Source organism: Carassius gibelio, chromosome B3 (genome assembly GCF_023724105.1).
Source record: "Carassius gibelio isolate Cgi1373 ecotype wild population from Czech Republic chromosome B3, carGib1.2-hapl.c, whole genome shotgun sequence".
NCBI lineage: Eukaryota > Metazoa > Chordata > Actinopteri > Cypriniformes > Cyprinidae > Carassius > Carassius gibelio.
In genome coordinates this window covers 5,311,078-5,333,067 of record NC_068398.1, presented here as the reverse complement: position 1 = coordinate 5,333,067, position 21,990 = coordinate 5,311,078, and the positions used below count along the sequence as shown (strand labels likewise).

Below are 21,990 nucleotides of genomic sequence, written 5' to 3'. Positions count from 1 at the left end.
CATATGATAATTAAAACTATATTGAACAAATATGTTATTTTCAAACATTTTCACAACTGTGAGTAAATACAACTTTTCAAATGTAATGTTTATATATGGTTATTATTTTGCATTTTAGGCTTGTTTTGACCACAAAGTATGTGCTTTCTGCAAATGTAATTGTGCAAGTGTAATGGATTAGTTTATTATTTTTTATATTATTAATTTAGGCCTATTGCAGTTGTGTCGGCTGAAGTTTCATGAATGTTTAATAATCCTATTGTGTGAAAAACAACCCTGCAACCTTATCATGCCTTGTTATAGTGCACACAAACAGTATTATTTTGCTTTAACATATATATTAATATGTGACTTCACTTGAAAACAATACTGGTGTCTCTTTTGGTAACTGATGATAATAGTGACACACAATCAAGAAATCAGCATAGCACCATCTGCTGGTTAAAATTAATCACAATATAATTGCCAGGTGGCTGAATTTCCGGGGACAACTCCAGTCGGATGAAAAATGGGGACTTCTGGTCACCCTACCATGCATGGACTGAGAATAGATGGATGGCATCGAAAGATGAAGAGCTAAGAAAAAACAAGAATTGCAATTAAGCTTAAACTGCTTAAAATCCATACTGATGAGCAAAATGACTCTGACCTGAGCCAATGCAGACCGAGATGATCCTAACTGCTGAACATAAGATCCAGATCCAACTCGTCCCACCTAAAATATACCTAACCCTACACGTCTCGACCCTCTGATCTCAAAAACCACTCATCTCCACCCCTAAACCTACCAATCTCATCCCCTAAACCACTCATCTCCACCCCTAAACCTACCCATCTCTACCTTTAAACCTACCAATCTCATCCCCTAAACCACCCATCCCCACCAGTAAACCTACCAATCTCCAATCCAAAACCTACCCATCTCTACCTTTAAACCTACCAATCTCATCCCCTAAACCACCCATCCCCCCCTAAACCTACCAATCTCCACTCCTAAACCTACCCATCTCTACCTTTAAACCTACCAATCTCATCGCCTAAACCACCCATCTCCACTCCTAAACCTACCCATCTCTAACTTTAAACCTACCAATCTCATCCCCAAAACCACCCATCCCCACCCCTAAACCTACCAATCTCCACTCCTAAACCTACCAATCTCATCCCCTAAACCACCCATCCCCCCCTAAACCTACCAATCTCCACTCCTAAATATACCCATCTCTACTTTTAAACCTACCAATCTCATCCCCTAAACCACCCATCTCCACCCCTAAACCAACCAATCTCCACTCCTAAACCTACCCATCTCTAACTTTAAACCTACCAATCTCATCCCCAAAACCACCCATCCCCACCCCTAAACCTACCAATCTCCACTCCTAAACCTACCAATCTCATCCCCTAAACCACCCATCCCCCCCTAAACCAACCAATCTCCACTCCTAAACCTACCCATCTCTACCTTTAAACCTACCAATCTCATCCCCTAAACCACCCATCTCCACTCCTAAACCTACCAATCTCCACTCCTAAACCTACCCATCTCTACCTTTAAACCTACCAATCTCATCCCCTAAACCAACCATCTCCACCCCTAAACCAACCAATCTCCACTCCTAAACCTACCCATCTCTACCTTAAAACCTACCAATCTCATCCCCTAAACCACCCATCCCCACCCCTAATCCTACCAATCTCCACTCCTAAACCTACCCATCTCTACCTTTAAACCTACCAATCTCATCCCCTAAACCAACCATCTCCACCCCTAAACCAACCAATCTCCACTCCTAAACCTACCCATCTCTACCTTAAAACCTACCAATCTCATCCCCTAAACCACCCATCTCCACTCCTAAACCTACCAATCTCCACTCCTAAACCTACCCATCTCTACCTTTAAACCTACCAATCTCATCCCCTAAACCAACCATCTCCACCCCTAAACCAACCAATCTCCACTCCTAAACCTACCCATCTCTACCTTTAAACCTACCAATCTCATCCCCTAAACCACCCATCTCCACCCCTAAACCACCCATCCCCACCCCTAAACCTACCAATCTCCACTCCTAAACCTACCCATCTCTACCTTTAAACCTACCAATCTCATCCCCTAAACCACCCATCTCCACCCCTAAACCACCCATCTCCACTCCAAAACCTACCCATCACTACCTTCTATCCTACCAATCTCATCCCCTAAACCACCCATCCCCACCCCTAAACCTACCAATCTCCACTCCTAAACCTACCCATCTCTACCTTTAAACCTACCAATCTCATCCCCTAAACCACCCATCTCCACCCTAAACCACCCATCTCCACTCCTAAACCTACCCATCTCTACCTTAAAACCTACCAATCTTATCCCCTAAACCACCCATCTCCACCCCTAATCCTACTAATCTCCACTCCTAAACCTACCCATCTCTACCTTTAAACCTACCAATCTCATCCCCTAAACCACCCATCTCCACCCCTAAACCACCCATCTCCACTCCTAAACCTACCCATCTCTACCTTAAAACCTACCAATCTCATCCCCTAAACCACCCATCCCCACCCCTAAACCTACCAATCTCCACTCCTAAACCTACCCATCTCTACCTTTAAACCTACCAATCTCATCCCCTAAACCACCCATCTCCACCCCTAATCCTACTAATCTACACCCCCTAGATGTTGATCCAACCACTCCCCCTGGATCTTGTGTCGACTGACATCGGCCCAATGTTTCTGTACTTTTAGGGACAATCTATCCTCTTTTTGGTAAAAAATTGATGTAGACTAATAAATATACTGCCTGCTTCAGTTGAGCACAAGTGCAGGATATCCGACTGAATTAGTGAACCAGTGTCCAACAAATACACTTAAGACTGAGAAATGAGGCTTGTTCATTCATTGGTTGAATCAAAGAGAAAAAAAAATTACAAAAAAATCACATGCCACAGATTACAAACCTCATGATTGACAGCAATGATAACAGATATTCAAAAGTGAAGGTAAAAGACATTCGAATAATAACAAAGGCACTTTTGAGTCACCTTCCCTGAGAGAAGAAATCTGTAAATACAGCTAAGAAACATCACAGCGATGGACTCGTTCAACAAGACATTCCTGCCACTGACATTTACATTACAAACTTTGGTTTTCTGTTTGTGTTGTGTCCATTTACATCTTTTACTAGATTTACAAAATTACGATGATACTGACGCCCCCGTTTTACAGTGCTCCCATTATGGGTAATGAAAGGTTCATATTTTGGTTTTGGGAGTCCCCGTACAGATTGACATGCATGCAAGGTCAAAAAATACTTACATTTCCTTATAATGCATTTATTTTTACCCCATTTGCGTAACGACCTCCAAACAATTGGTCCAGGTTTCATTGCATAATGCATGTAATGGCTGATAAAGCAGTGTTTGTGAGCACAGTGCTGCTTTGTGCACTGCACAGAGTGTATATATATATATAAAAAAAAAATTGTTGTATTTTCATTCAGACCAACAAGTGGGCAGGCAATATGCTAAACTGACTCTTTCTTTTGAAAGATAATAACTTAATACATAATGCACTTTCAAATTGAAAACCTTGCAGGATGTTTTCATTCATTTAGAGCTGTGTTAGACAATGCATGAAAGGTAATTTTCCAAAATCCATAATAGGAGCACTTTAAACATGCTCTGTGTGGCAGTAATTTATGGACACCCATAGTAACATTCATGAGGTGAAGAGTGGAAGGAAAAGAAAAGTCATATTTATGTGGTTAAAAAGACAAATGAATATTGAATACTATTTCAATTTCAACTTAGTATGTCATTGTTTTCCTGAAAAGTGTGACTTAGTGTGTAAATTTTGACCTGGTACGTCAATTTCAAATTATTCTTTCAAAATGTCAAGGTTTTACCACATAATTATGCCTTCTTATGTCATTATTGACTTAGTACATCTTCATTTTGACATTACCTCATAATTTCAAGTTTTTGTTATTTTTTCATGTATGCCAATAATTTACCAACTAATTTTTTTTTTAACCTTTTGTGTACTAAAACATTATGATTTACTCAATCCATAAATCAATAAAAAGAGACGTGAACAGTCCTGGACTGATTGTCAGATGGCAGCTGTAGAGTTTAGCGCTGATTTTAAGGCTAAAAAAAAAATGTGATTCAACAGATTCAAGGGTTCAGATTGGTTTTAGTGCAGATTTCTAACAGAGAATCAGTTCAGAAGCAGGCTAGATTGTGAAATCCCATGATCCTCAGGGGCGGAAGAGCTGCGGCTGCATCAGGACGAAGCTGAAGTTGTATATCGGAGGAAGGCCCTGATGGGACGTGCTGTTGAACGCCTCCCAGGAGAAGACGGGGAGCCCTCCATCTGTGGTCGGTCCGTTCACCGCCTCTGCTACGAAACCCTGAGCCATGTGCAGATCTGTGACCTAACCGGAGAGCAACAGAGCATCAGGAGCTGAAGACTCACTCTGATTGGTTAATGACAGGAAGTCAGCTGACCTTGGTGTCGTAACATCCTCCAGGACTGGCTCTTTGCTCCTGCAGGTCATTACGACAGCAGATGGACTTACACGGGTTACCCTTCGAGTACGGGTCACTCTTATAATCTGAGGACAGATTGACACACATTATCACAATACAAACATTCAAATACAATAATGCCTTTTACTGTGTGATGTTTAAAGGCTAAATGAACCAAAATTTTGTAACTGCATTCTTGTGTTTGTATTATTATTACCATTTACTTTTATTCATTTCTAAAGAAACTTACATCATGTTTGTTTGTTTACCAAACCTAAGCCATACAAAAAAGTAATTATTCCTATAGAAACCTAAATCAAATTAGATAAGCAATTATGTTTTGATTTGACTATTTTACAGTAACCATTGTAGGTTTTAATACATTCAACTTATTGCAAATCCAACTAGGGCTTTTGTCTGCAACCCAGCCAAATACAATAAAGTAAAAATACATGTTGATTGATGTTTTTCATTTGTAGTAAAATAACTAAAACAAAAATAAGATGAATAAAAAACAATTAAGACATTACTAAAATAACTATAGACAAAATAAGAAAAACTTAAAATGAAATGGAAAATACACACTTTTTTTATTTGCATCTCTTCTCATTTTTATTTATTTTAACTAACTACTAAAATAACAAATTCAAACTTAAAGATTATACAGTACAGAGCCCCACACATGGCATGCAGGAAAAAAAGTAAATCGTGTACACAATTTACTATTTCGTTCCCTCGATTTATATATTGTCCCCGCAATTTACTAATTAATTCCCTCGATTTGACAAATCGCGTACACAATTTACTAATTAGTTCTCTCGATTTATAAATCATGTACACAATTTGGCAAATCGAGGAAACTAATTAGGGAATTAGGGAATGAAATAGCAATCGTGTGCAGGTTGTAGTACATTGAGGGAACAAAATAGTAATTGTATGCATGTTTTAGTATATCCAGGGAACGAATTAGCAAATCGTGCGCACAATTTATTTCTTTTTTTCTGTTGAACATCATGTGCAGGGCTTCGTTATATAGAGATTAAAATTAAGCAAAGATTAATAAAGACGGAAACTGAAAATGCAACATAAAATTTAATTCAAAATATTAATAAAAGCTAGCATAGTGAAGCTAAATAAGATATATATATATATATATATATATATATATATATATATATATATATATATTTGTGTGTGTGTGTGTGTGTATGAGATATTAAATAAATCTTGAATCGTGTGGCGAAGTCTTACAAGTTAGTCATCTCATTATTTTTTCTTTGAGACTTGTTATCATTTATTAAGTTTGGTTCCCTAAGGAAGTCTAGAGGTGCCATCACCATCAAGAGTTGTGACTGTTATTTACCGTTGTATCTCATGATGTGTTTGAGGGAGTTCAGGTCGCTGACGGATGACTGGTCACGACGGAAGATCTTGGCTCGAGGGCAGAGGTCGTAGGAGAAATCCTCGCCGTGCTTCTTCCACATCTGCTCGTAGCCGCTCAGATCGTAGATCTTACGGTGGAACGGCACGTTGTAAGACGGCCAGTAACCTGCAGATGCACACAGTTACTAAAGCAGCAGATGTACAACACGTCAAGAAGAAGAGAGTGAAGTGGGTTCAGTCGGACCTCTGCGCAGCGTCTGCGTCTGGTCCGAATACTCCACCAGTCCTGGGATCTGCTCCACCACCGTCAGCGCTCCGTCCTCCAGACTGCTGCCCAGAATCACTTTACTCCGGTCCACCACCATGTACTGGTTATTATACGTCCCTGACGGACAGATTCAGCCCAGGATCAGACAAACACGCATGACAGAGCAAACACAGTCCAGAAAGCCAAGAACAGTGAATGTTGATTCCTGACCAGAGTTGTATCTGGAGAAGGTTTTGGCCCACTGCTCCCCAGTGTTTGCCAGTGCGTGTGCCAGTCGAACCCTCTGCCAGGAGAACAGGCTGGCAGGAGTCATGTAGGAGAACAGCGAGGTGTTGAAGACGTTATTGGTGGTCTGAGTCATCATCAGACCACTGCCCAGCAGATAGAAATCATCCAGAGACATCAGGAACCCTGAACACACACACATCCACAGACTGAAGTCACTCACATACTGAAACCACACACTTGTATATGTGTGTGTGTGTGTGTGTGTGTGTGTGTATTGCCTAACTGTATGAATGAGTGAGTGAAGGAGCGAATTAATGAAAGAGCAATGTGTGAGTACCAGGGTAGCTGCTGAAGGACAGTCTTCCGGTGGCCGTGTGTGGCTCTCTCAGTCTGAAGTCCCAGTGTTTGTAGATGCGCATGGTGGCGGCGTACGTGTACCAGCTGGAGTGAGCGAACAACAGGTTCTCAAAGCCAGGCAACATCTGAAACACACCACAGGTGAGAGAGACCATCACATCTACTGCCTCCTGACAACAGTTAGCAGGATGTTAGCTACCTTTATGAGCGCAGAGCAGTGGCCCATGGGAGGAGCTTTATACGGCTTCATACTGGACGTCTCACTGGGAACCAGCGCCGGGATCAGGTCCAGCAGATCACCGATGGCATTCAGGAACTGGACGTCAAACTGGGACAGAGGCTACACACACACACACACACACACACACACACACACACACACACACACGAGTGATGATCTGATCAAAACCAGCTCAGCTTCAACAGATGCAAGATACAAACACAAGCACTAACAACTCTTCATTTTAATAAACCGCATTTACAAAAACACTATTCTCTTTGTATTGTTCTTCCGCACGATACGCTGAAACTCTTTTTGAATGTTTATGGTATTTTGATGCAAGAAATAAGACGATTACAAGAAATTGAGCTTTTAGTTTAAGTTAATTATTAGTAAAAACTATGGAAATGGATCCTTAAAAACTTTTCAAGTTTAAATCAATTTTTAAGTAAGAAAAAAAGATGATTAAAAGAAACTGAGCCATAATAACGATGAAATACAGAGCCTTCTTAAAACAAATAAAAAATCTTCCTAAATGTTTGCATCTTTTAAAAAAAAAATAGGAGAAAAGGAAATAGATTCTGAATAAAAGAACAATAAACTATTTTTCAACCATTTTAGTAATTTTTATGTTAACAAATGGACAAATGGAAATTTTTTAGATGTAACCTTTAAAGAGAGAAATAACACAAAGCCTTTAAAAAGTCGTTTTAGATGTGAAGTCCTTTATAAAATAAGAAATATGAAGAAAAGGAAACAGAGCCGTCTTATTAAAACAAATACATCTAAAAATGTTTTGCATAATAAATAGGAAAAATAAAGGAAACTGGTCTTTAATGAAACTATTTTTCATTGTTTAACTGATTTTTCTATAATTAAATGGGGAAAATAAAGGAATCTTTTAAGATGTTTAAGTAACTTTTTACATAAAAAAAGGGGTGAATGTAAGGAACTAGAGTCTTAATAAAAAGATAAAGAAATGCATCCCTAATAAAACACAGAGACTATTAGAAGAGTGTTTGAGGATGATCTACCTTCCTGCCGTGTTGTTTGGCCCAGTCGGTGACTCCGGCCTGCAGACCGTCCAGCTGTGCCAGAATCAGCCCCGTGTGGATCCACAGAGGATCAGAGGTGTTACGCTTCACCTGACCCCGAGACCAGTCGTCCTGCTTCCTGACACACACACACACACACGGTCAGCACGTCCTGTCCGGAGCCGAACACTGACGAACACACACACACAGAGGAGCGCCACTCACGACATGAAGTCCTTCACAGCCACCAGTGTTTCAGGTTTCGTGATCAGCTGCGGATACATGTTGGTGTAATGATCGAAAATCTGCCTGAAACACAACAGTCACTATCATTACTCACTCATTACAAAAATACAAGTTCTGCATTTGAGCTTAAATAAACTGAGAATCCAAATATACGTACATCATAGATCCAGCTGAGAACAGCGTTGTTTCAGTATTTATTTGAATACTATACTATTTCATATTAGAACTAATAGCTATATACATTTTACACTATTAGAAACAGTTTTGGGGGTAACACATTAGTCTCCTGTCCCTATATTGGGAGAAATCTGAAGTACAGAAGGGTTGTGTGCGCTGTGTGAACGTAATGTAGCTTTAGACTAAATGTGAATGTGCATTGATTCATCCCACACACAAAAAAACATTTAGTATTCATCAAGATGAAATAAAACTAGGGCTGTGCGATATGGGGAAATTATCTAATAGTGATTTTTATTGAGAGATATTGCGATTTGATTTGCTATTTTAAATTTGCAAAGTCAAGCTTCAGCTCAATATTGTCAATAAAGTGCAGCACAGTGTGAGTATCATTACCTGCTGAAAATAAAGGAGCAGAAATTACTGCTTGATTTTTACCCTACATTTCTGCCATATGTACAGTACATCAGCTTGAGACAGTCACCATTGATAAGCTATTACTAAATATAATGAAGAAATGTTACAGTTTTAGTTTGTAGTTAATGATATTAACCCTGGTTGAGAAACCTGTTAATGAATGTTAATGTAATCAGTAATACTCATTTCACATGCAAACAGGCACGCCAATCACCGAGGGCTCATTTACATATTCACAGTCATACACTTACACAGACTGACTAAGTGTGACTGTAGCAGAAAGTGTCAGGAAAGTAAAGGTCAGAAAGCAGATGTTCAATGATCATGAATAACTCAATTAACTGACTGTTCTGAGTGTGAAAAACAAACGTAAGAGCACTTCACAGAAACAAGAAAACTATGATGACAGTTGGCTTTCACTACATCTGAGTGAAGAGTGAAATGAGAAGATGGAGAAGGTGTGTGGTTACAGACACTCACGGCGCGGTGAGGAAACCCTCCAGATACCCCGCCAGGAACATGGTGACGTCGTCTGTCTCCTCCGTCTGACCGTAGCCGGCACGGATCTCCAGCACGCCCCATCCCGTGGACGACAGCGTGTCATTATAGTAGCCGTACGCATCGCCCTGCGTGTCCAGAACACCCTCCTTCAGCAGAACGGCCTTGTGGGTCGAGTCCCAGTACGCCGTGGCATTCAGCAGCTCTGGATTCAACACACACACACACACACACAAACACACGAGATTATATGAAAACGAAGCACAGATATGATGTATGGTGTGATTCTTATGACCCATGTGGGCGTCTGCTACTTCCTTAAAAATACTGTGCCATTTTAGCCACAAGAGGAACATTTTTCAAGATGTGAAATGAGAACTGAATACTTAAAAATGTTTATTTGCAGACAATCTTTTAGATAAGAAAATTAAACCAACATTCATTAATTGCATTTTTAATAAAAGCTATAAAATAATAAAACACACTTAATACTGTTTTCAGTTAAAGATAATGTACCCGAAACAAAACTGAACATTTTATCTAAATTCCTCAAAAATCATAACAATGATTATTGCATTTCTTACAGTATTTATTAATCTTTGGTTATAATAGTTAGCTCAGATCACTTAATATTAAAAGATACTAAAATAATTTTGAATGCTCAAATTATCAGATTAATAAATGATTAAGAAGTATTCTTCATTGTTCATGTTTAGTAATGTAGCTACTTAATGTTAACAAATTAACCTTGTTAACGTGCAAACATTTAACACAAAAGTCGCTCTATTTTTTATATTTAAAACTAATACTTAAAATAAATAAAATAATAAATATTATATATATATATATAACTTTAAATACCTAAAATAAATCTTTTGTAAGTTGCTTTGGACAAAAGTGCCTGCAAATGCAAATCTTAAAGGTTGCAAACTCACTCATTTATTTATTCAATTCCTTTTATACTTTTCAATTTTATTATTTTTGTGCATTGCTATTCTATCAGTAACTTTCTGTGGGAAAATTTTATATTTGCATAAAACATGATATCTTTGTAAAGTAACTGCAGACACATATCAGGTTTCAGATTGAGTTTTATAGGATCACGTGCTTCTCCAGCTCATGATCATATAATAGACAAACCCTCAGCGTCTTTCATTCCTCTCTAACTCACTTAAAACACACTTATGACTTATAAGCAAAACAAAAGCAGAGTGTTTTGAAAGAGTTGAGCATATGGTCATGTAAACCTGTAAAACATTCACTCCGCGATATAACAACACAAGCTTTATGAAAGTCAAGGTTGAATAAACACGTTTCTTACTGTCGCTTCTCGCTGCTGCAACAAAACAAGCAAGAATGAACGCGCAAATGCTGCTGTTCTTCATGTCTGTGTCGATCTTCAGTCACATGCACCGCAGAAACTGAAAATAAAGTGGGAAGTCCGTCAGCGAAGAGCTTCCTTGTGACAAACAAGGTGTATTAATCCCAGCGGAATCCACACGGATAAACGCGAGATCAGATGAAACTTCGTTTAAACTTCGTGACACACAAAGAATAAGAAAAGACACACAGACAGACATCGAAGAAAGAAAAACAAACTTCACCCCAGATGGGACTCGAACCCACAATCCCTGGCTTAGGAGGCCAGTGCCTTATCCATTAGGCCACTGGGGCGGATGACACCAGCGATTGGGCGGAGACGCTTATAAAGGTATCCAATCAGACTCCAGTGAGGCGTCACGTGACTGCCGCTGATGCTCGACGCGGAAGCAAAGTCGCCAGGATAATAAATTATATGTTATAATATTATATGGAAGTGAAGACTTTTTATGATTAAGAGTTTTTATGATCATACTTTTAAGTTTTCATAGGACTGAAATATTGACTGAAAACAAGGACCAACGTTAGTGACCGACTGAATTTAAATTAACGTTGGTTAAATGAAAAGTAAACTAGTTAAACCCTTATTATTTTAAAAGAACTAGTTTAATATTCGAATACACATTTAAAACAAATCAAAGCCTGATAATAATGATAACAAAGAAACGTTCCGCTCGTTTGGCTCATGAGGGGTTAACTTAATTGTATTTTAACCCAATAATAATATAACCAATAATGTTCATAAGTTAAGTCATTAAACACTAATTAGAAAGTCAAATTTAAGAAATGAGTGCATTTTCAAACCCAGAGTTGTTAAACCTCTGACATAGACACTTTAAATAGGTTAATCCAGATAAAATGGCAGAAGTCGGTCCTGAGAGATGGAAAACACCACAAATATTCCTGAAACTCAAGATGTTTAATGAGAAAGCCCATAAAACAAGTTTGATTTACATTTTTACTCACACACAGAAGGATTCACAAGCATTTTTCTAACCTTCAAGACATTTAATCTTTCTAGGACGTAATGTTACATAAACCACAGTTACACAGCTGAGTTAAATTAAATAACCCCAACACCCAAAGCACATTAAAAAAATAAAAATAAAATAAAAAACAGTGAAATGTTCAGATCATTGGTGCTTAAAGACATTCATCAAGTGTTTCAAAGGCAGAAAAAAGAGAAAAGCCACAGACAACTCAGCTTCAGGTCGTTCATCTGAAATGTTCTGAATCAGAGTTCAAAGACTCCAAACAAAGAATGTCTGATGAAAAGTTCCAATTCTGTCACCATAGTAACCAAACCTAACATTCTATTCTGAAGTATGTAACATGGCAACCAGTGATTCTGTTTCTGTCTGACCAGTGATTTGAAAGTGTAGTTTATAAATATATAACTTTTTTATTAAATATCATATATAATGCTTTTATTCATATTATGTATCAGTCATTTTAGACTGAAGATAATCTCTCATCAGTAGAGCTTCCTGTCACATTGAGATCCTTTACTTTCCCTTCACAGATTGATTGATTGATTACTTCATCTGATAATTCACTCACTGGTCGTCGACGAGTTTCTCGGCTCCGTTCTCAGTCTGTAGAGCGTGGTCTTCGTCTCCTCTGCTCGTCTCTTCCTCGTCCTCGTCCTCGTACGAGAGGCTCTGTCCGCTGTAGTTGATCATGGTTCGGGACAGATCCACCTCGATGGGGAACACGTCGGCCTCCTTCAGCACGGCGTAGCAGTCGTCGTAGTAGTGGGACATCCCAGAGACGAAGCGCTGCAGCTGGAACACGATGTCCTGGACTGAAGGGAGGAGGGAAAGGGTTAAACTGCGGTAAAACTGATAATGTGATGCTTCTGATGCATGTCTTCTCAACTGAACAAACCATGTTTCTGGTCCAGGAGCTCGATTTTCTCCAGAACGTCTTTGCGCATCTTGGCGAATCGAGCACGAGCCTCCTGTCGACAGCGCAGGATCAAGCGGTATTCATAGTTACCGGTGCTGACACGGTACAGCGGCTCTCCTAACGCCTGAAATACAAACACAGAGGGTTAAATAAGCATGTACAAAACCTGGTTTCAGTTAGTATACAACAACACACATTTAACATGTTATATGCAATATTATACAATATGCATTTATGTATAGAAGGGACACAGAATTTGAACTTTTATCCAATACTCCGCATGCTTTCTGAAATCATCAGCACATGATTTACAGTATTAAACAGTAAAAAGACAATTGTATCAGGGTCAAAGTTCAACACTGCAATAGATCCTCCACCTCTAAAGCACTCATTACGATCAGTAAACAGGTTGAGCAGGTTTAATCAGTAACAGTGTATTGAGTCAAATGATCGGGAGCTGATTTGGACTATTGTTAGTTAATGAGTGAATGATGAGCGGAGAGACTGAGTGAACTTACGATACAGCTGTACTCTTCATCATCCATCTCCTTCACCTTTAGACAGTACGACTGAATAAACACACAAACCCACACATTAATCAACATCCCCTCTGTTAATGTAATCTCAATCCAGAATTCAAGGATGAGTGAATCATCGGGCTGTTCTCGTACCAGGTACTCAAACTTGACGTCCAGGTATTTGCGGATGGTGAGTTTGGTGTCAGGAATCGCTTTGTGCAGATACGTGTTCAGATCATGCAGCATCTGACAGACAAACAGACAGAATAAATATTATTTATTACATCTGTCTCATTAAATGAGGTTTCACACTGTTTTCAGCTGTTCTCCAGCATAGATGATGTTTTCTAAGCATGTTTCATTGACTCTACATTCTACATACCAAACACTGTATAGATCAGGGCTTTATAGACGTCTCATCAGACAAACCCCAGTTTGAGATTAAATAATTAAGTGCCCCTGATATTTTAAGTTCATATCTTAAGTTAAGTATATAATTTAAAAACAAATTTGTATGTCTGTGGCTCTCTGACAACAGTTAATGATCACAAACAGTTAAACATAACATTTTTTGTTATTTATTTTTATTTTTTAGCTTATTGTTATGTTTGATTTACGTTACTTTTAGTTGTTTCACATCATAGTAGTGCTGTCAAATGATGAATCACTTTTAATCCCTAAACCGCTTTTAAAATAAAACTTTGTTTACATAATATATGTGTGTGTGTTTACTGTCTGTGTATATTATATATGTATATATATATATTTATATATATACATATATATATATATATATACAAACACATACAGTGTATATTATTTTGAAAATATTTACATGCATACATTTTTAATAATATAATTTATATTATAAATAAATACGTTTAATCTATAACAAAAACATGTGTGTATTTATATATACATAATAAATATACACAGTTCACACACACATATCAACAAAAACACTTATTTTGGATGTGTTTAATCACAATTAATAGTTTGACAGCACTACATCATATACTTTATTTCTGCATGTCACAGTTACTCTAGACTCATCGTACGAACACAAACTCGATCCGATCTGCTCTCTTACAGGTTTGATGGTCTTCAGCAGCTGGATGCCGAACTTCTCCATGTTTCGATGAGCTTCAGCAAACTTCACGAAGGCTTCGCTGGCAGCGGCCTGCGGCTCACGGACACCGATGACGGAGAACACGTCGCCAAACGCTGAGAGAGAAGGACAGACATTATATCACTCCTCTGATGGTTGAATGGAGTGTTGTCGGTCAGAGTTAGCAGTACTTCTACTGCACGGCCTGATGTTGTTAGTGTGTGTGTAATCTCATCTCAAAGAGGATGGAAAACAAACCAGGTTTATTGTCAATAAACTGAACTTCCAGCAGGAGAAACTCTTTATAAGGAATCATATGATGAGTAAAAAATAAATCTACGGTACCTCTGTGAGTCTGCGAGAGCTCATAGAAAGCTCTTAACAGTCTCTTGGTGTGCTCCATCAGTCCTAAACACACACACACACTGATTATGTCCAGAGTAAACTCTCTCAGTCACTGGTTTAATGCAGTAACAGAACGAATGAATCACCTTTATAAAGTTCAGCAGTTTTCTCCAGCTCCTCCAGCCTCTTCACCAGACCGTCTACAACACACACACGCACACACACACACACACACATTACATCCACACATCAAGCAGAGATACTGCCATGCAACAGAACTTGTTCTCATTAGTGCAAGGTGAAGAAATAACTCCTAGTGCTGTATTTCTGAGTGCTGTAGTTGTCTGATCGAGTGTGGTATAGCATTAGTGATCTAACAGTGGAGATGATCTGACCGTTGCACAGAATGGCTCTGCTGAGTCCCAGAGCGTCTGCGGTTCCTGAACTCATGTTCTCCACCAGACGGTGCTTCACCTTCTTCAGCACTGACACACACACACACACACACACACACACACACACACACACATGAGCTACTTCATCAGAGAGAAACACATCCCTTCAAACACACGAAGCTAGCACAGTCTGGTGGTTGTTACCGATGTCCAGAGATTTGCCCTGCTTCGGGTCGGCCTGCAGTTTGTTATACTGGATCACCACTTCACCCTGCAGATCACAAACACATTCATCCTTAAAACAAACCCTTCAAAACACCTACCAGTCTAGATCATGTGATCGTTACAAAAACAGTCTTTATCACACTGGTGCATCGGAGACAAGATATCATTGACTTTGTTGATATATCGGTCACAATATTATTTTAGAGTCAAGCTGATATACAGATAATGTCACTTTTTAAGTCGATCAAAATGTACAAATTATAATAGTTTCAACTAAACCTGGAGAAATTTCCACAGATAGAATGACTGAACTGATATTGAGTGTTTATTTAAAGATGTAACACTGTCAATAATCACTTAAATTCATGACAGATAAGAGCAGAGCTGTGTGACTGTTGTTATAATCGTCTGCTAATATAAACTATTCTCTCATCCAGCTCTAATCTGCTCAGTGTGACTATAAAGACAGTAAGACATCAGAAACATTAACAAAACTCTAAACCAGTGAAAACTGCTCCAGGAATCAAACCGTGTGTCTTCAGTTGATGTTTCAGGTGTTGTACCTGCACGGCCTGGATCATCTTGGCCACCTCTACTTTAGTCCTTCCTTTCACCGGTTTGCCGTTGACTCCTGTGATCTCATCGCCGGCAGCCAGAGCCCCGTCCTGAGCGGCCGGGGTGTTATCAAACACCTAAACAGACAGAAATCACCTCAGATGAGCTTCAGTTAATAAAAAGAGAAATAGAAAGAGTATTTCATGATAGACTGAAGACTTTCTGGAGCACTTCGACTTTGAAACTGGATGCTGGGTATCATTCACTTAATTTGTGTGTGAATTCTGTGTAAGAACATTTTCAACACTCACAATTCTTCAGGACCTGTTCTACTGGAATGACTCTAAACGAATGTAACAATATCAACCACACAAATAAAAATCACACACTTCTGGCTTCATAAACACAAGAAGATCCTACAGCTTCTACAAGACTCGTTCATCATTGAATGTGACACAGTGATTGACAGGATGATGATGATGATGATGATGATGAAGGAGTGAGTGTTTGACCTGTACGATGTAGAGACAGGGACAGAACTGAGCTCCGCCCCCAATACTGATCCCAATCAGGTTCTGTGCGTCCTTCTTCAGAGTCACTGTCCCGGGAACTGTGGGAATCCCACTGGACACACACACACACACACACACACACACGACTGTCAGTGAAGACACACAACACTCATCTCATCACACAATCATCCCTCAATGTTGTTCTTGAAATGATTGCTTGCTCTGCATTATTTCTGTCAGATTCAATTAACTTCTATTACATTTACACACTGTTATATAACATGCAATTCTATTTAGACATTTATAATTGTGACTGTCAATTTTCTCCCCGCTATACAAAAACCTTACCGGATGTGACATCATGTAAACAAATAAAATATTAAGAATGATGGATGGTGCTCGTGCTACTCACAGTTTGTCCTCCTCGAGCTCATAATCCATGTCTGTGAACATTATCAGCTCTGATCGTGTTTAATGTGGATCTGACGATCAAACTCATTCAGATGATGAACTCGATTACTGAAATACAGCAGCATTAATGAAAACAGCTTTAAATGATCTGTACCAACATCATACTCTGAGACATATTCGCTTTTAAAGCTGCTCGTTATTATTATTCTCGTTATTGTTATTATTATTCTGACAGGTGTTAGGCGGATGAATAACGCAGGTGTGTCTCTTACCGATCTGTTGACCAATAGCAGACAGGTAAAGATGATCTTAACAAGTCAACATATTAAAATAATCTTTTAGTGTTGTGTTATGAAGATAATTCGATAAACATTAAGCCGCTGCATCTGAACACCAGTCTGCAGGATGTTTTTCTTCTTTTTTCTGTGACAGGATAATCTACGTAAAAAGCGCGTTTCCGCCTCCTGCTGGACTGGAGTGTGAAGAGACCGACAGAGAGACTCTCTTTTGAGAAAAATAAAACTTTAAAGTACTTCTCCAGCCAGATTAGTTATAGTACACTGGAAATTTAACAGTTATATGAAAGTAATGAAACCATCAAAAAGTGAGAAATTAGCAATAGAAATTGCAAGATGTCTGCTAAAGATCTCTTTATCTGGAAAGCTGCTGTCTACAAACATCTGACAGACGTCTTTCAGATGTCACTTTTACATTCATTCTGAATCATAAACATCTTAAACACATAGTCTATTTAACATCTAGAATGAAACGTCCTATAGATGTATTGCAGATGAACAAAATCTCTAAACAATCCATCTTGCAGATGTAAATCCAGACATCATATAGACATCTCTGAGAGGTACGTGTGCTATCAGGGTACTGTACTCCTCTGCCTTTGCATTGTCTGCAAAACGTGAGACGTCACACCAAGCCAAAAGGCAGTAACTTCCACATTATCTGGTTGCTGATCACCATTTACACAATCATAATAGTAATACCTGCATAGAATAAGACGTGGGAGTAGGAAGAAAGATGATATCATAACAAGAATGAGGATTGGACATTCAGCTTTAAATTTCAATTTACACAAAATAGGGAAGCATGGAAATGGCAGATGTGATAAATGTGGGGATCCAGAAACTTCTAGAATGTTATGCGTATGAAAGAGAAAGAAATCAACTTAATCTTAAAGGTTTGATGGGATATGAGTAGTATCACTCAAGATATATATATTTTTTACATGATACATCAAGGTTGTATCATCGAGGAACAGGTTGTGTACTGGTTAAGGTAACTAGCTTAACATCTTAAACTCAGTGACAAGAAAACTTAATTATTATCTCCTCTCATGCTCTCCCATCTAAATACGTAACGTTAGCTTAGCCCTTTAGGATAGCTAGCTGCCAGAGCCCCCAATAGTAAATCGTGAGGCTAATATTTTCAGAGATTCAAGATCATTATAGCTCCAGTGAAGTAAGGTGAGAAACACACATCAATTAACTAGCTCCTTTAGTGGGTTATGATTCAGACTGTATGCTAGGGCTGGACGATTATGGCCTAAAATAAAAACCTTGATTAATTGAACTTTTCACCTCGATTACGATTAATGAACGATTATTTTGTTTCTGTTTTGTTTTTTCGCCCTCATAGTTGACTGACAAGTTTTGTACTGTAAATATGATTGACTATTAAAGGTGAGATATTTTCCTATTGAAAGAGCGAAAAAAATTGTGAAAAAAGTGCATAATATTTAAAATAATTTTTATAAACCAATTACAATCAAGTAGCTTAAATAACTATATAAAAAAAAAACAGCACCATGTGTGCATGCATAGTTTAATTCAAAGGAGTGAATCACACAGAGTACATTTTCATTTAAACATGAGATGCAGTAGGATGGGAAAAACCCACCATAAAGTCTCAAGATATGTTTTAAAAAAAAACTGAACCCACCTTTATTTTACATGGGCTTCTAAACATGCGGCTCTATTGTACGAGACACGAGTGCAATGATAATAGAAGATGTCCCTCTCTAGAAATTCGTGAAACAAGCGTTCTGTGTGAATGGCTTGGTTTCAGTTTTGATGTAAACAAGATCTTCTCCACTCTCTCTTTTTTGCCGCAATATTTAGATTGAACATCTCAGCACTGCTGCATCTAGTTGCTTCAACTGTATATGTTAACAACAAACTTATAATGCAATGACACTTTATTATTGTCATCGCATCTCGTGCGCCACTGATAAAGGCCAAAGTATAATTTGATCATTGGCATCTGCATTCCATCCGCATTATGTAATTTTCGTCATCAAGAGGGCTCGCGGACAGCGAATGCACGAGGTGAATGATGACAGAACTAAGTGTAACTCTGTGTTCATCTTCAGTTCTCTCTTCACAGCAGTTCAGTCAGTGTACTGTTTGAGTACATGAATTACTCCGGGATATTGGTTTGTTTGAACTCAGAGCAAGTGTCAGCCACATTAAAAAAGTTAAAAGCCTAAGTCATTTGTGGATTAATGCGTATTGGAGACGTGAACCGTTTAAAATGATTCAGTTCGATTTGGTGAACTGGTTCAAGAAGATCCGGTTACATCAAATGATTCGTCTGCAAACCGGATATCACAAACTGCTTTGTTTTGAACTCTCTCACAACAGACACAGAAGAGAAGACAATGCTGAGTCGTAGTTTTTGCTATTTTTGGACCAAAATGTATTTTCGATGCTTCAAAAATTTCTAACTGACCCTCTGATGTCACATGGACTACTTTGATGATGTTTTTCTTACCTTTCTGGACATAGATAGTATACCGTACACACAGTTCGATTCCCCGGGAACACATGATAGGCAGTGTTGGGTGTAACGCGTTACAAAGTAACGCGTTACTGTAATAATATTACTTTTTTCAGTAACTAGTAGTGTAAGGCATTACTCGTCTGAAAATGGTAATATTATTACAGTTTTCACAAGCTAGTTACTTGCGTTACATTTGCCAGTAGCACCTTCATCACACACAAGGCACACAACACAGAGAACAGAAGGGAAGGGAAGGAGGGCGTGAATGGAACAGTGATTGGTCTGGGTTTGGCACGAGGTATCATTTACCATCACTGATTGGTCGACAGCCGGCAGCAGAGCGGCACGCTCAGACAGATTGGGAAAAATGGAAGCGTCAACAACGGCTAGCTCTTTTTCAGAGGAAGGTTCCCAGCAACAGAAAGCTAGTTTCGACGGGTGGAGATTCAGTAATTATTTTGTAGGAGTGCTCCGATCACGATCGGCCGCTCGTTAATGCGCATCTCAGTAAAGCCGGTTCTCTAAAGCGGTTTATTCCATCAGGTGCGTGAACCATATGTTCATACAACCGTGCCAATAAACGCTGAAAATGAACGTGGATTTGCGCATTTTCTCAGTTAATAACGGCTCTGTGTAGTAACAGCTGCTCTATGTGAAATCACGCACCTGATGGAATTAACCGCTGATTAGAGAACAGGTGTACTGACGAGCAGTAATATAAGTGAGTTGTGTAAACAGTGATTTATGTGACTTCAATTATTTCTTATTAAACTGAAATCGAAAAGTAAAAAGTATTTTTTGGAAAAACCACATCCTGGTGTTAGTCTTCATATGCTGCTGAATAGTGTTAACACGGATATAGAAAAATAAGGAGTGCAAGAGATTGATTCCTAATGTCAGTTTATTTTTAATTAATACTACAGTAGTTCGGTTCCCTTTACATCTTTAACTACCCGTTAATTTATCAATTGAATGGGTGACCTATCCTCATTAATAGAGCAAACATTTGCCCCCCTGAGAGAATTGGCAGGAGCCGCCACTGATAAAGACCCTAAAGAACACTCCTCCTTTGTATGTTCTCCCTCCATCTGATGCATCTCAGGCAATTATAGAGTAATTAAGAAAAAAAGATGTAACTAGTAATATAACTAGTAATATAACTAGTTACTTTCTCCAGGGAGTAATAAAGTAAAGTAAGGCATTACTATTTTTGAGAGTAATATGTAATATGTAATATATTACTTTTTTGAGTAACTAGCCCCAACACTGATGATAGGTAATGAATGCACTGTAAGTCGCTTTGGATAAAAGCAAGTGCTAAATGCATAAATTTAATTTCATTTGAAGCTTGACGTCGACTCGTCGCCAGTCCAATAGAGGGCGCAACAGTATAATAAATCTTTGAAGGACTTCCACATTTAGACAATAGTACCAGTTTCCAAACAGATAAAAGGACAAATAAATGTATACTGCGAAAGGTCCACTAGACGTGTGATTATATTACAGTATGCTTGAAATTGAACCGGAGAACGCACATTCTAAACAGCTTATTGTACAGGTAACGTTATCTTAATTGCTGTTCTAATCTAGAACAGTTGCTGCACACACACACACTTGTGTCACGCGCAGATCGCTCGCGCGCAGAATCATTCAGCTAAGAGATGTACTGTCAACACTGTTCTGTGATTTCTCAACAAAATAGCTTAGAAACTATAAAGTTCAAGCATATATTTGTTGATAACAAAATCCACAGCGTCACTACTACTTCATATGAATGTAATCTGTACTGTGCTACTTTATCTGTACACAGCTCTGTGTCATATGCCATGGCTGTGCTCAAGGGGTTTTCCCAGCTCCAGACTTATTTGTTCATTAATGATGTCATCAGCGACTAGTCGACTTCGACTCGACTTTCATCACATAAAAGTTGACTTAAAAAAATCTGTAGTCGTTCAACCCCTAATAACCATTTTCTAAACTCACTTTAAACATCTTAAAGTTTTTTAAATCTAAATTTAAAATGTATTTTTATTATTATTATAATTTTCTTACATTTTATGTAATACATTTTGTATATGCAATGTAAAAGAAACTTGCCTTGCCTTTCTTTGCCTAGAGTGGACCCATGAGACACTAAGCAGCATTAATTTAACACTGTGGATTTTGTAGCATACTTTCTCAAACATAAATTTTTTATACTCATAGTAAATATTCTGCAACTCAATAATGACCCAAAACATACATGTCAAATCTTTCTAGAGACATTATTGCATGCAATACTGACCTTCCGATTTATGAATTACATAAATTGACCATTACCTCTGCATTTTACTGGTACACTCCAGCTAAAAATAGCAATTCTTGCAAGCATTCAAATCAATAAGATCAAATAGTTTGCATTTCTCAAACAAACGTCTTCCCTCCAGATCTCTCCTGAATAGGCTTTTCTATTGGTTGTAAATGCAGTCCAAAAG

General features: G+C 38.4%; 2 protein-coding genes, 1 long non-coding RNA gene and 1 other non-coding gene across 5 annotated transcripts; all 4 read right to left on the bottom strand.

Annotated features, from left to right (window-relative positions):
* Window positions 1–1,143: 1,143 nt before the first annotated feature.
* Window positions 1,144–2,032, bottom strand: LOC127952628 (uncharacterized). Of its 2 annotated transcripts, none has more exons than XR_008152991.1 (3): window positions 1,822–2,032; window positions 1,713–1,734; window positions 1,144–1,301 (listed from the first exon to the last, which is right to left on the bottom strand). It is a non-coding gene; the product is annotated as an uncharacterized LOC127952628 (long non-coding RNA). The 2 variants fall into 2 exon arrangements; XR_008152992.1 differs by lacking the exon at window positions 1,713–1,734 and adding an exon at window positions 1,539–1,560.
* An 858-nt stretch (window positions 2,033–2,890) lies between these two features.
* On the bottom strand, window positions 2,891–11,041 carry plbd1a (phospholipase B domain containing 1a). Its single transcript, XM_052551102.1, has 12 exons — window positions 10,971–11,041; window positions 10,688–10,787; window positions 9,349–9,571; window positions 8,254–8,337; window positions 8,029–8,167; window positions 6,974–7,114; window positions 6,755–6,899; window positions 6,400–6,600; window positions 6,166–6,306; window positions 5,902–6,087; window positions 4,518–4,624; window positions 2,891–4,444 (listed from the first exon to the last, which is right to left on the bottom strand). The coding sequence occupies exons 2-12, from the start codon at window positions 10,749–10,751 to the stop codon at window positions 4,268–4,270; spliced, it is 1,608 nt and encodes a 535-aa protein (XP_052407062.1). The 5' UTR covers window positions 10,752–10,787; window positions 10,971–11,041; the 3' UTR covers window positions 2,891–4,267.
* trnar-ccu (transfer RNA arginine (anticodon CCU)) lies at window positions 10,968–11,040 on the bottom strand. Its single transcript has one exon. It is a non-coding gene; the product is annotated as a tRNA-Arg (tRNA).
* A 605-nt stretch (window positions 11,042–11,646) lies between the features above and the next one.
* On the bottom strand, window positions 11,647–17,163 carry pick1 (protein interacting with prkca 1). Its single transcript, XM_052551199.1, has 13 exons — window positions 16,996–17,163; window positions 16,725–16,831; window positions 16,313–16,424; window positions 15,809–15,937; window positions 15,225–15,291; window positions 15,021–15,110; window positions 14,772–14,825; window positions 14,626–14,688; window positions 14,263–14,396; window positions 13,326–13,418; window positions 13,173–13,223; window positions 12,634–12,778; window positions 11,647–12,550 (listed from the first exon to the last, which is right to left on the bottom strand). The coding sequence occupies exons 2-13, from the start codon at window positions 16,763–16,765 to the stop codon at window positions 12,303–12,305; spliced, it is 1,227 nt and encodes a 408-aa protein (XP_052407159.1). The 5' UTR covers window positions 16,766–16,831; window positions 16,996–17,163; the 3' UTR covers window positions 11,647–12,302.
* Between the last annotated feature and the right edge of the window lie 4,827 nt (window positions 17,164–21,990).